The sequence below is a fragment of the Nelumbo lutea genome, chromosome 1, assembly GCF_056320005.1.
Source record: "Nelumbo lutea isolate HS-2025 chromosome 1, American lotus-T2T, whole genome shotgun sequence".
Lineage (NCBI taxonomy): Eukaryota > Viridiplantae > Streptophyta > Magnoliopsida > Proteales > Nelumbonaceae > Nelumbo > Nelumbo lutea.
The window spans coordinates 181,006,492-181,020,768 of record NC_142684.1 but is presented as its reverse complement, the minus strand read 5'-3'; the positions used below and the strand labels follow the sequence as shown (position 1 = coordinate 181,020,768).

At 35.4% G+C, this 14,277-nt stretch overlaps 1 protein-coding gene across 1 annotated transcript; it reads left to right on the top strand.

Moving 5' to 3' along the window:
- Nucleotides 1-173: 173 nt before the first annotated feature.
- LOC148879605 (GHMP kinase family protein) lies at nucleotides 174-14,030 on the top strand. The gene is made up of 11 exons (XM_088961176.1): nucleotides 174-427; nucleotides 750-846; nucleotides 997-1,147; nucleotides 2,828-2,925; nucleotides 3,330-3,442; nucleotides 3,538-3,590; nucleotides 6,271-6,657; nucleotides 8,243-8,347; nucleotides 9,368-9,595; nucleotides 11,747-11,869; nucleotides 13,490-14,030. The coding sequence occupies exons 2-11, from the start codon at nucleotides 839-841 to the stop codon at nucleotides 13,754-13,756; spliced, it is 1,533 nt and encodes a 510-aa protein (XP_088817302.1). The 5' UTR covers nucleotides 174-427; nucleotides 750-838; the 3' UTR covers nucleotides 13,757-14,030.
- Nucleotides 14,031-14,277: the final 247 nt, after the last annotated feature.

Here is a 14,277-nt window from a genome sequence, read left to right as displayed (position 1 = left end):
CTATGTATGAGCCCAAAGTGGAACGGTATTAATGGGTCCAACATCTTAGCCTAGGCCCAAATAACTGGTCCCCACAATGAGGAAGATTTAGCGTCAGATTGGAATCTACCAGATATCCATAGCCCACTTTTTTATTTTTATTTATTTATTTATTTATTTATTTTTATACCCATAGCCCACGTTGATCGGGCGTTCCTTGATTGATATCTTCGATGTGGAAACTTTGGAAGTTGGAAGTTGAAACGGAGCAAGAGTCAAATTGGTACAGCAAGTTGAAGCCATGGACTCAACGGTCCTTTTCCGTTTGTCAAGGTCAGCAGCGGATCCAAAGAAAATAGGCGCCAACAACTTCCTCACTCCTCCTGTCAGCGGGATCCATTTGCTGGATCTTCCTCTCTCTCAGTTTCCCTTTCGTCCTTGCCTGCTGGTAAAGTAGCTCACATCGCTCTTTATTTCTCCTCTCGTGAACCCTAACTCGATTGAAAATGATCAGGCATAATTTTTTAATCGAGGATCAATCTGTTGCATTTAGAAAAGCTTTCGTTTTTCTTTTTTTTTCTTTGATTACAGTCATAGAATCTGTCTCAGTTTCCCGATTCGCATAAGTTCCCGATGAAAATAATTGTTTTTTAATTTGTCTAGTTGTTTTTCTTTTTTGTTTTTAAGAGCTACCTCAGAGTGTCATCAGTAATCTGCTCCACCTGGAATTTTTCTTATTTGGAATCGCTGATTTGGTTAGACTCTTCCAGGTTGAATTGGTCCGTAGGTAAGAGACAAAAGGCCAGCTACAAATTGGTAAGGATTTAAGTCCACAATCGGAATCGAGAAGTAAAGAGAAATGGCTGTGTAAGTTGGTCTTCTAAGTGGACAAAATTTTTGTAGTTTCTGTATTTGGTTGCTTGTCTTTTTTTTTTTTTCCCCATAAATATGTTCAAACCATGATAGTTGTATCTGAATGGCTAATTTTTATTGTTATTGATGTTGATATTGTTATAGAGTTGCATCCGCTCCTGGGAAGGTTTTGATGACTGGGGGTTACCTAATTCTGGAGAGGCCAAATGCTGGACTCGTCCTTAGCACAAATGCTCGTTTCTATGCTATTGTGAAGCCAATTTACGAAGATGTCGAGCCAGAAAGCTGGGCCTGGGTGCGTGTTCTTTTTTTTTTTTTTTTTAATGTCTTTATATTTGATTGTTTTTAGAAAATGTTTCTCTTTTTTTTTTCTGTTTCATGGGTTCCTGAAATCATGGACTCTTTCTCTTTTTGGGTGGGGAAGGTAAGGCAAAACTTAGATATCAGCTTAGAGGTTGTTAGTTACATGGCTATCTTAGAAATTCATTTGAATTTCCTGTATGAAGTTAGATTTTGTACTTATTAGGTGAATTTGATTCCTAACCTAAGATCGAGGATATGCTTGGATTTTCATGTCATTTCGTGAAATGGGAGCCACATATTATGAAATTCATGGTTTATAAGGTGACAAATTAATGGGAGACTTGGCTTAGGAGTAAAAAACAAATTCGCTTAATCTCAATCCATATAATAATTATTTCTAATGGAGCAAGAATCCTGTCTTCATCATGCTAACCACTAACCCACTGATCACTGAGCAGTTATTTCTGAGAAAATAAACAAGTTGTGGGGAAGTTGGAGTCTTTTTTTTTTTTTTCCATTGAGATCAAAATAGACCAGTTTCATCTTAGAGTTCTAGTGCCTCTCCTAAATATAATCCCACTTCATGTTCTTTTATGTGTATCATGCAATTTTCACCCTAGCCAGAATTTGTACTATTGGATTTTAACAACTACCTCTTTGGTTGATACTAGATGTGTACTAGTGATTAAAATATTATATTAAAATGTCAACTTTGATGGAAATATTGGTCATCCAAATATAGGAAATATGTTCAAAATGTCATATGGAAATTGTAGAACTTATAGACATGGTGAAAACATTTTGAAATATGCAGAAATATACAATTTAATGATAAAAAATCATATATGCACCCTTTAATTTATTATCTTATTTCTAAACCATCAAACACAACCAGGAAACTAAGATTAATAAACAAAATAATATACTACAAAGTTGTTTATAAATTTTAAGAGTTAAAATTACATAACAGAGCATGTTCAAGCAAAATTAAAATCTATAGACCATGCAAATGATTCTAATAGATCAACCAAATAATCTATCACACAAACAAAAGCTTAGATTTAAGATCACAACCAAAAACATTTGAGCTTTCTCAATGTGGCCATCATCTCCATTAGGCAGTCAATAATACTATTGTTCCATGTATCTGCAATACTATTGAAGTATTGTTAGCCCATCATGTTATACAGTTATAGTACCGTCATCTGTACTCCTCCATTATGTCAGTTCCATTAATATTTAGTGTTGGTACCTATAGAAATAGAAATATGCTGTGGGAATATGTCAACATTTCTAAACCATTACCCATGACTCCTCAATTGCTCTACCACTTTGTTTGTTGCTAATTTCCTGGTAGTTCTAACACTAATACACTTTGACATGTAACATACAACATTTTATTGGCTATCCTGCCCTAAGAAATTAAGAAAATGATTTAGGGATCTTTAACCTTTCTTTCATTATTGCTATGGATGTAATAAAACTATTTATGCTTTCTCTTTACATTTCTTTTTGTTTGCTAATAAAGGTTGATGAGCTAATTAATCAGAACTAGGTTTGTTAGGCTTATTTTGATTCTCTAAAAAGATAATTATCAAGATGTTGCAACCTTGTTAAGGATAGAGGTTACCACAGTATTATAGCTTTCATGATTTTTTTGGACATCTTTCAGGCTTGGACAGACGTGAAATTAACATCTCCTCAACTGTCTAGGGAAATTTCATACAAAATGTCACTGAAACATTTAACTCTCCAGCATGTCTCCTCAAGGCAAGTTCCCATCAGGTTCTCCTATATATATTGGAACAACATGTTTTTTGCATATGCAAAACTAGAAAGTGGTGCTGGGGACTATGTACTTTCTTTTTCTTGCTAATTAATAAAGATGTTAATGGCTACCCATTTAATTAAAAATATCTCTTACTGTTTTTCTACCAACATACAAGTCCATCTACATGTATACATGTGCACCTATGTATGTAATAGTGCATGTATATATAGCCTGGAATAAATTATAGGATCACTAAACAAATCCGAGATGCAAGCACTGGCATTGAGGTTTTGATTGTTTGTTTTACCTTAGCAATGGTATGAGGAAACATTTTAGTTGTTTTAGAAATGGGAAATAATAATACATTCTTGAGAATAAAGCTACTATTACCTTAAGATTTCAGGGACTCGAGCAACCCTTTTGTGGAACAAGCTGTACAATACAGTGTAGCCACTGCAAATGCAATATTAGTTGACAAGAATAAGAAAGATTTGCTACACAAGCTACTTTTGCAAGGTAACATTTGTGCATTATTCATAGTCAATCCTACAACGGAAAAAAAAATTGAATGACTTGAAGAACATGATGTCTCAGTTAGAGTGGCAATGCAGGTCTTGACATTACAATTCTTGGCTGTAATGATTTCTATTCATACCGTAACCAGGTAAGCTACCCTTTTTATTGCATGTATCAACATGGTATTTTCTTCTCTTCATAGGTGTATGACAATGGTTTGGTTATAAAATTGTTTACAATAAATGACCACAATAAAATAAAAAGGTTTGCTTAACAATGTTTTAAAAGCAAGAGGTGCAACTAAAGCACCAGGAAAGGTGTGTGCCTGAATGAAGTGAGGTTCCACTTTTGAATAGGAAAACAAATGAAGTTCTAATCGGTAACAACATAAAAAAGGGGAAAACAAATGAAAATTTTATATAGAAGAATATGTAAATCTAAATTATGAAAAAAATAAAATACTTCAAAAGGCTTGTTAGCTTAATCAGTTAAAATATCATCTTACTAACATGAAGGTCATACCTTTGTGTTCATTCTAGGAAGAATGAACTAGTGTTGTACCTTTACCTTTAAATCCATCTAAAATGGTCATGTGTACAGCTATTGTAATTAGGGTGTATAGCTATAGTCCTAAAATCATCTTTACACTTTTCCTATCCCATCATTGGTTCATTCTTCCTAGACTTATACTTGGGTCTACAGCTGTAGTCGGGTTAGATTCAAATTGGATCCAGCCACATCCGAATCCAATGTGATTAGTGAAAATTGAAATTCGAATCCAATCAGATATAGGGATATCTGCATAGGTTCAGATCATGCAGACCTGGATCAGATTCAGATTTAATCCAAGTCTACTTTATATTTCTTTAAAACAAATAAAAAAATAAAAAAAAAGAAATAAAAAGTGAATTGCTTTTTAACTTAATACAAGCATACATACAGGTCTGCATGGCAGTTACTTGGGTCATTAGTCCTATCAGTTTTTTTTTTTATCAGTAATTCCAGTCCTATCAGTTTGTACCAAAGGAGTTGGTCTGATGCAGAAGCTGAAGAGTCAGAATTGGAATTTTGTGAAATTTTACGCGTTTCTGTATTTTTGAACAGTAGGGGTATTTTTGTCATTTACACTTTTTCTGTGGGGTCCAATGATAGGGTCTGGTTTGTCCAGTTATAGTGTGTTTATGTTTAATGCTTGAGTCATTTACATAAGTAGAATAAGAGCTATTGAGACTTGAATTGAAATAAGATAATGACAATTCAGTTCAAGTCCTACTAGGATTTTTTGAGGCTGTTGAGGGAGAGGCTTCCTGAGCTGATTACAAAAAAGATCAAGAAAATATAAGGGCATTACATAGCAAAATTATCAACCCACAGAATACTATCCCAAGTTGGGGAGGTAATCCAACTCATTCCAAACAGTTGCAAAGCATGGAGCTGTAAACCATAAGAGAAGCTGTAGTTTACTAGGATTCTGGGAACTCTTGTAATTGAAGGAAAGCTAATGAATTGAAATGATGCAGTTATTGATAAAAAAGAAAAAAGCTTTAGTTGACTAGGGTATGCCGGATACTTTCCTCAGCCATCCCATAAAGGGAGCATTGATTGACAATGACCATACTTTTCCTTCTCAGCACATAGAATATAGTCTTTGGGGAAACCTTTATCATCCAAGGGGGGCGGGAACAGATTGCTCCTGAGTCAGCCACCAAAGCTTGTCTTCTACCAGTGGCTGTGCTGTGGTTTGATCTGCTCCAATGAATGCATCATAGAAACCAAAAAGTCAAGGTCCCAGTCATTCACATTTCTTCTTAGGCTTGGGGTCCAAATAATTTGATTTGCATTCACCTTATAATAGTCACAAATTCTGGCATCTCTGTCTCGAGCCAGTGCAAAGATGGATGGGGAAGCATTGCATAGGGTTTTTTATGAGTCTACAGTTTTGTTTTGAGTCCTACCACGATTCTTATGAGTTTAGAGTCTATAAAATATACATGGATATTTTACACAAGGATCAGTGAAGTTTATTAATTTTTCTTGAGCTTATGCCAATTATGGTGAGTGATTCCCATACCCTAGTGATTTTCTAGGTATCTTGTGAGTGATTTGAGGTACTCTCTCTCTCTCTCTCTCTCTCTCTCTCTTCTTGTTCCTTCAAGAAGCCACTGCAGTCATCAGCGGCTATAAAGTTTTTTTCAAAGGATTCAAAAAGTAATCATTCCATGGGCTAGAGGTAATCAACATATCCCTTGGACTCTCAAAAGAGATGTATACATGGAAGTTGAAAGGATTGCAAGAGAGTTAAATGCTTAATTCAAGTGGGTTAGAAGGAGTGCAAAAGGGTTAGCTGTTGTCTCCCTTGCTAAACAAGGGACAGCAAGGCAGCACTTGTTTTGGGCTTCTTTGTTACCTAGCATATATGTTTGGGGAAACACCCTGGTCATCAAATTGTAATGCTTTTCACACATAACCAGTTAATAAAATAAAATTATTTGCTGATCAAAAAAAAATTCAAAGGACTTGAATTGAGCTTGTCCTACATCATGGTCCCACATATAGTGCCTATATTTCTGATATATGAAACTTAGATGCTTCTTCTGTTGTTTATTTGAAGCAGAAAAAGAGGAATTAATTCTTTTTGTCCTAAGTAATCACATATTGGATATGTTTTGCAAATTATTTTTATCTATTTATAAGAATTTAAGGCCTTATTTTCTTTCTGTTATTTGATTGCTTTGATGAAATCCCTATTTGTACTGTATCTTTGCAACCGTGTTTTTACTACATACTTGCAAACTGGATTGTAAATATGTTGTGCTTTTGCTTGTTAGATTGAAGCATACAAACTGCCTTTGACACCTGAATCATTGGCTTCTCTTCCACCCTTTTCGTCAATAACCTTCAATGCAGAGGGATCTGATGGGGCGAAGTGCAAGCCTGAAGTAGCAAAAACTGGATTGGGCTCATCTGCTGCAATGACAACTGCAGTGGTTGCAGCTTTGCTTCGGTACCTTGGAGTTGTGGACCTTCCACTTTCAATTAAAACTGTAAATCAACAAATGATAGACAGTAAAGATCTTGATTTGGTGCATGTGATAGCCCAAAGTGCTCATTGTATTGCTCAGGGCAAAGTGGGAAGTGGTTTTGATGTCAGTGCTGCAGTCTATGGCAGTCAACGTTATGTTCGGTTTTCACCAGGGGTTCTTTCTTCTGCTCAGGTCTCTCTCTCTCTCTCTCTCTCTCTCTCTCTCTTTCTCTGTGTCCCTCTCTGTATGCTGTAGTATTCTTTCTCCTATTTGGTTGTCTGAAAAAGAATGATATGTTGAATGTTAATAATCATCTAGAGGTCAATATTTGGATCAGAAATCTGTTGCATTGGAAGAGAAAGCTGCATGGGGATCATCTTTTCTGAAATAGCTTGATATGAATTTTGTATCAGTTGTATTGGTCGGCTACCCTCGATTTGTCCAAGGCAGTCTTTATTCTTGTCCTTTCCTAAGGAGGACTGGATGAATGTTCTTATTTTTTATTGCTCTCTTTTATAAAGTTTCCCTTATGGGTAAAAAATAATATAAAAAAAAAAAGAAAACCAACAAGATGCTATATGGATGCAATGCTTAACTTAAGAATATATTTGTTACTTCTTCTGTAATCACACAATTACCTCTGCACATGTGCTACCTTTTCTGGCATGCTTCTAGTAGCCCATCTGTACGAATTTCTAATGCAAAGGCTGGGAAGGGTATCTTGATAGAGTTGAATGGAAAAACAGGTTTCATGTGGTCAATCCCATATAGTTGTGAAAGGCTTTACAGAATTTTAAGTATATACAGTTATATAATTTGTGTTTGTCTTAATCATAGCTATTGGTTCTGTTCCCCAAGGTTTTTGAGGCTGTAGCCTTTTCTTTATTTTTATAACAAAGTGCAAAAGCAGAAATTTACAAAAATAAGCATCAATCCAAGTATTGATTTGCTTTTATCCATCTTATAGGTTCTAGTGTTTGTTATTAGACATTGTTACAATAGGAGATTTTTTTTAATGAACAGTGTTAAGCACTTAAGCAGTTAAGTTTCATATATTCAATATGACAATGTACAGCAAGGAACTTAATTATGTTTTTGACACCAAAAATACCAGTTTCCACAAATATTTGGCAGTTTTCTATCTGTCATATTATTGTTATTTTTGTAGTGTTTTGTTTCTTAAATATGTCTGTATTAACATTTCCTGATATTCCACAGAAAATTTTCACTATCCTTGATACTTCCTCAAACTGGCAAGTTTTGCACTATTTCCAAAACTTTGAGCAAAATTTTCCCAAGAATTAGGTTGTGACCTTTCCTGCATAATAATCACCATGGAAACCCCCCTCCTGGGAAAACGATTTCTTTAATCTCCATTGTTGAGAAAATGTTAGGAAATTGGGACATTTTGAACTGCTGAAATTAGGAGATATTTAGTTTTGATTATTTTTTTATTTAGCAAAGAGATACCATCTAAGCCTCTATGATTGACTATGTTCTGCAAATATCTTAGTATTCTGCTAGTCCTATTCTCTGGAAAATTCCACAGCATCTCATGCTTTAAGTTTCTTGTTTATTGGCCACCACCAAGATGGACATTTTGCTGTAGCTTGTTTGCATTTTGTCAGAAAAAGAATTCTTCTATTCTATTTGTCAAGAAGATGTGATGAAACAGTTGGTATAGAGATTTTTTTAATGCTCACTTCTGCATAAATGATAACAATCTGTTCTTACTTACACTGGAAATTATGCATACTTCTTTTTTATTTGCCTACAGGAAGCAGTGAAAGGAAATCCATTAAAGGAAGTTATCACTGATGTTATAAAGGGGAAATGGGATCATGAAAAGACTCATTTCTGCTTACCACCCTTGATGACACTTGTGAGTATACTGATACTTTCTATATTTGCATATCACTCATTTAAATGTGTTTGAAGCAGTGCCTTGAGGCACAAATATGAAGACTGAGCATGATCATGAAGTGTGTCAGTGAAGTGTATGCCTCAGTAAACTTATCTTAAAAAAAAAAAACTTTGCAGTTCCAGAATTGTCTTTTTCTCCTCTTACCCTAGGTTAAACCCTCAACCCCACCTTGTATTGGTCTAGTTCTTCTCTCTGCCTATGTTGAAAGTCAAAGTTCCTCCATTCTGGAGCTTGTACAAGGTTGTTGGAAGAATAGTTACTATCAAATGTCTAAACAGACCTTGCTGTTTTTGCTATTTATACCCTCTTTGTGTGATGAGTTTACAACAATAGCCATCTCCCAGACTGCTTATTGGAAAAGAATTGTCCTTTTCAAACCTGTGATATTAAGAAAGAAAATTAAGGGGGAAGTGATTGGTCCCGTCAATATAGAAAGATACAGTATTCATGTGCCTGACTCAGATTGTCTGGGTCTGCCATGTCATCTCTCCATGTCAAAATAACCATTGTTGCTGCAGTCTTCAAAGGCTGTAACAACTTAACATAATAACCTTTGCCAATGTATGTATTCATGTTTGGGAGAATGCCACTTGTCCTTAGGTATTTTCGTTGATTGGATTGGATGATCTAACCAACCAGTTTATTGTATTTCTGGAAAGGTCTTATTATTTAATAGTGTTGTAGACAAATATAAAAATCCTGTTTGATCTAAAACATCTTCCTGGTGAGTGACATCAAATGGTTAGCTTTAGCAAGATATCTACCATACATGCAACAGATCTTAGAGTATTTCCTTCTTCCAGCAAGTTTCCAATATGACAATTCTTAAATGTTCTCTTGTGGAGTTATTTGGGAAAAGAATATCAAAATATATGACAGTTTTTTCCCCCAAAAGTAGAGTTTGCTTGTTAAGAAGCTTTCTTTGTTCATGGCAAGACCTATCTTAAGATGCTTAGGAATGGGGATGTTTTTCTGCAGCTACTTGGGGAGCCAGGAACTGGAGGATCATCCACACCATCAATGGTAGGTGCTGTGAAGAAGTGGCAGGCATCTGATCCTCAGAAATCTTCATACACATGGAGAAGATTAGCAGAGGCAAATTCGGCACTTGAAGGACAACTCAAATTGTTGAGCAAGCTTGCAGAAAGTCAGTGGGAAACATACGAATGTGTCATCAATAATTGCAGCAGCCACAGATGTGAACAGGTAATTCATAAGATCATTGTACTCATAGATACAGGAGAAGGAAAGTGAAAGCAAACATATCTAGATTTCCCCAATGTGCTTCAAACACTCAACAGTGCATATCAAATGCTCAATGTATTTGTCTATCTCCTAGTTGCATTACTTAGAGTAAAGCAGTGGTGTGATGTTAGGCGTCTTATATTCTTAATCCTTTGAGGTTGGGACCCTTACATCAATATCTCTTCAAGGCCCCTTGAGGCAAGTCCAAACAAAACCATATATGTAAGGGGGTTTAAAGGCAATGCTACTGACCAGAATCTAGATTTTCCTGATGAGTACATCCTACTACTTTCATCTAATTTGCAAAAAAAGGAATTGTTGAGTGCTTGAAGCACTTTGGTACAATCCACATCTGTTCACTTTCACTTTGAATTTTTTTTTATATATTTTGCTTATGTATTTTGAATTGAGCTAATAAGATTTTTGAAACATTTAATTTCTTTTAAAATTCAGGTTATATTTTTTGTATTAATGTTTTCTTTTTATTTTTCAAAAATTTGTGTCTTGCTTCACCCAGGCATGCATCTCACCTTGTATCTTGCACCGTGGATGCTATATAGCACTTAATATTTTCTTGTGTCTCTTGCTTTTAAAACACTACAAGAACTACAAATATAATGCAATTTATCATCATCTAAAGAATTGCTAACCTAGAACCAAAATTCAAGGTCTGAAAATCAAAACTAGACACATAAATATGCCTATAGTGATAATTATAAGTTAGGGTGTACTCATAGATGTGAAAGTGAAAGCAAACAAATCTAGATTTTCTGGGTGTGCTTCAAACACTCAATAATGCATATCAAATGTTCAATGTATTCGTCCCTCTCCTAGTTGCATTATATATATAAGGGGGTTGGTTTTATTATTTTTGGCTGCACTTCATTCTATTTTAGGATTGGGGATCAGAGAACAGAAAATGATGGTTTTTTATATTATGGACTACTTGCACCCACTGTTGGGCTCACAAGTGAGGCTCATTTTGGGGGATGCACCACACATGACATGAATTAACCATTAGTTTGATGCTGAATAGGTAATTTAGTATATTGCAGGCTGACCTGTGATGTTTAGAGTATAAACAGTTTAACCTATGTAGGACTTGAACTGTTGAACATATACAAGGTTTCATGTTAATAATTTTATATTTTAATCAAGTGATCTAATAGGCTTTTTGAAATATTTAGAATTTAAGTTTGTATATTCTTATATATAAAGTTTCTCATTAACTGTTGTGTAAAAAGTAGCCTCACCTTGTTCAAGCAATGCCTGGCCCTGTGCCTTTCATCTTAATCTCTAGGAACCCCTTGTGTTTTTTTCTTGCTTTTAAAACACTTTTTAGACCTAGGATCAAAGTAAACAGTCTGGGGCCTCCACTAGTATCCACAAATTGCATATTTACATCATCATTCATCAGGACCCACCCCTGGGTGGGTCGCACCAAGAGAGTACAAACGCCAAAAGTTAACATGATTGAATGGGTTTTAACCTCTTGATCATATATTGGAGCTTTTTATGAGTTGTCACAAAACTTTCATACTTTCCAAATTTATGATGTGCAAGCACGAAGTTGACACCAACTTTCAAGTTGATTTTTGCAAGACAAATTTCCCTAGAGTACCAACCAAATATGATCTCTGATCCTTTTAACATGAAAATTGAAATACAGGGGGGACCTAGAGGGACACAGATTTTCTATGGGCCTTCTTTACCCAGACCTCCAGCCTATTCCATGTTATTTTTTTCATGACATCTTTCTTTTAAACCTGGAACTTCACAAAATATTGATATTTAAAAAGTAAAAACATGATAATATGGAATAGCTGCAGTGATAATTTGGTGAATGAAACAGTTGGAGGCTTTGGTCAAGGTTGTTTATTTTGTGCATCTAGGTTGACTTTCAGACTTGGTTAACAGATGATTCTTGGCTAGGCTTCCTTTCTGCATGGTTAGTCAATCCTACACTTCTAAAGCTGGCTCCACATATTTCTGGTTTAAAGAGAGAGATGATGCTTCATTTTCTCCTTTGACTGAAAATGTCCTTTTTATGGTATAAAAAAATATCTGTTATGTTATGCTTCATAAGATCTTATGAACCATTTCTCTGAACAGTGGATGAAGCAAGCAACTGAACCATATGGAGAAGCAGTTGTTAAAGCTTTGATTGGAGCAAGAGATGCTATTCTTGAGATTAGGCTTCAAATGCGTCAAATGGGTGAGGCAGCAGGAATCCCGGTATGTGTTTTTCTCTTCGAAAGAAAATACATGTCAGTGTAAGAAACAGGAATATCTTCTCAATGCATCTTGGTATACACGTATGTGCCTGCACAATTAATGGGATATATGACGATTCTCAACCAGAAGATTTCAGGCAAAAAATTGATTCTTTGAAGATTGTCACTCTTATCTACTGCATTCCTTGATTATGCCAAATTAACTTAGTCATCTTAGTCTTGGACTCAATTAGAGGGAATCTAATCTTCTATAATTATATGTTTGCCATTTGTTTGTAATGAACAAGGAGGATTGTTTCTTCCATCCTTCTTCCTGATGCATGAATTCCTTGGTTATTTTTATCTTGATTTTCCAAATATTAAGCTGCTGTTGGCAGGTGCCTGCAGAATGCAAAATTGATACTGCAAATATGCTCAAATTTCTGAAAACCTTGAAATCAAGGAATAGAGAAAATAAGCAGAAATCTCCCATTATTTTTCAAAATGGGTTTACATGCATGCATGATCTTGCATAAAACGTGCATTACTGTATGATTTGACAAAAATTCAAATCAATGTTTTGAATACCAGACTGAACAACCAATCAAAATTAGGGACATGTTTGGTTCAGTCTGGTTTTTGTGCCTGTCTGACCCCACAAACCAATGTTTTAGCAAACTATCAAGGAATTATATATATATATATATATATATATATATATTCACCCAGTCTGACCATCTAATCTGGCCTGGTTTTGAAACAACAATTAATTAATTATGACAACAATTTTTTCTTCATTTCTTCCCTACTAGAGGTGTTCACTTTATACTCTGTCTTCTTAGACTATATCTTATTGCCTATGTGCTGTTTGATAATTTCTCATGGTTGATCCCAAATAAAATTGTCAATTTTCCATTCAAATAAATTTCAGATGTCTTATGTGCACTTTTCTGGATGGTCCAATCTTCTCTTAACTGTTTAACATAACCATCAAAGATTGGGAAGTAGAAGGAAATAGAAAGTTGCCAAACATGCAGAGGGATGAAGGTGCCAGTATCTTGTCACTAAGGTCTTGGCTTGTCGTAGCAGAGACTTGAGAATGAGTCCTGTCTTCACTAGGGTTAGGGGGTCTTGGGGTTGGAGGAGGGCTATATAAACCAAGGTGCCTCAAACCTCATAAATCTGATTGTGGACATTATCACGCATTTGGGTTGTTGTTGATTAGTCTGTATTTGGTTAGCATGCACGTGTAGAAAATGGTGGTAATAGAGTATGCACAGAAACAAAGGACATTGATATAAAATATATTTGGGTAAAGAGAAGTGAATTCCTTCGCCAATGGACTAGCTAGGCAAGGGTGCATAGGGATTCTATGTTCTGGGTTCACTTGTAACTGTTTTCTATTTCTTTTGAATGTTTTTCTGCTCCCTTGGGGAGTTAAGATAGTTTATCTCTCCTCCCTTGTATTTTAACCTCTTATCTTAATGAAACGCTCCTGTTATTGATAAAAAAAAATAGAGTATACACAGAAAATTCTCTTATGCACTAACGAATTTAGGTTACACTTACATAAATGTGTGGATGTCCTGTTTTTATATATTTCTTCTCTCTATTCAATATTCTTCTACCCCCATATTTACAGATAGAACCTGAATCACAAACCCAACTTCTCGATGCAACTATGAACATGGAAGGAGTCCTATTAGCCGGGGTTCCTGGAGCAGGTGGGTTTGATGCAATTTTTGCTGTCACACTTGGAGGGTCCAGCAGCAAGGTTACCAAAGCATGGAGTTCACTTGGTGTCCTAGCCTTGTTGGTCAGAGAAGATCCTCAAGGTGTTTGTCTAGAAATTGGAGACCCACGAGCTTCTGAAATCTCATCAGCCATATCAGCAGTGCATATTGAATAGGTCAGTTTTGCCTCCATGTCTGTATTAGATAATTAATTCTTGAGCTTAAGATAAGAATCACTGGGGAACATCTGCTGGAGGAAGAAAGATTCCAAACATGGTGATGCTTGGCGGATGTAAAATTCACACCCAACAATAAAAGGGTAGTCTATTTTTGATATTGTAACCTTTGCAATAAAAGATTGTGCAATTGAAAGTGCTTCCCATTCAACATCTATTAGTTGAACTTTCAGAGCTTGTTCAGCATAGTTAATACTTCTTTATTGTTCATAAATCTCTCAAGATTTCTTTTAATTTTTGTTCAGTGTAGTTGTAATGGGTAATTGGAGAAGCTAAGTGGACCAGTATAGTAGTTGAACAGTTGTTTTTGGCTAATGACTGTCTACATCTGATTATGGATCACCAAAAAAGAAATACGCCACTGGATCTATTGAACAATGTCCCTCTCAACCGGAAAATGCCATTAGTTAGAAAATTGAACCTCTTTTCCCTATTATGGCCTTGTTCATTTTCAAGGAAGT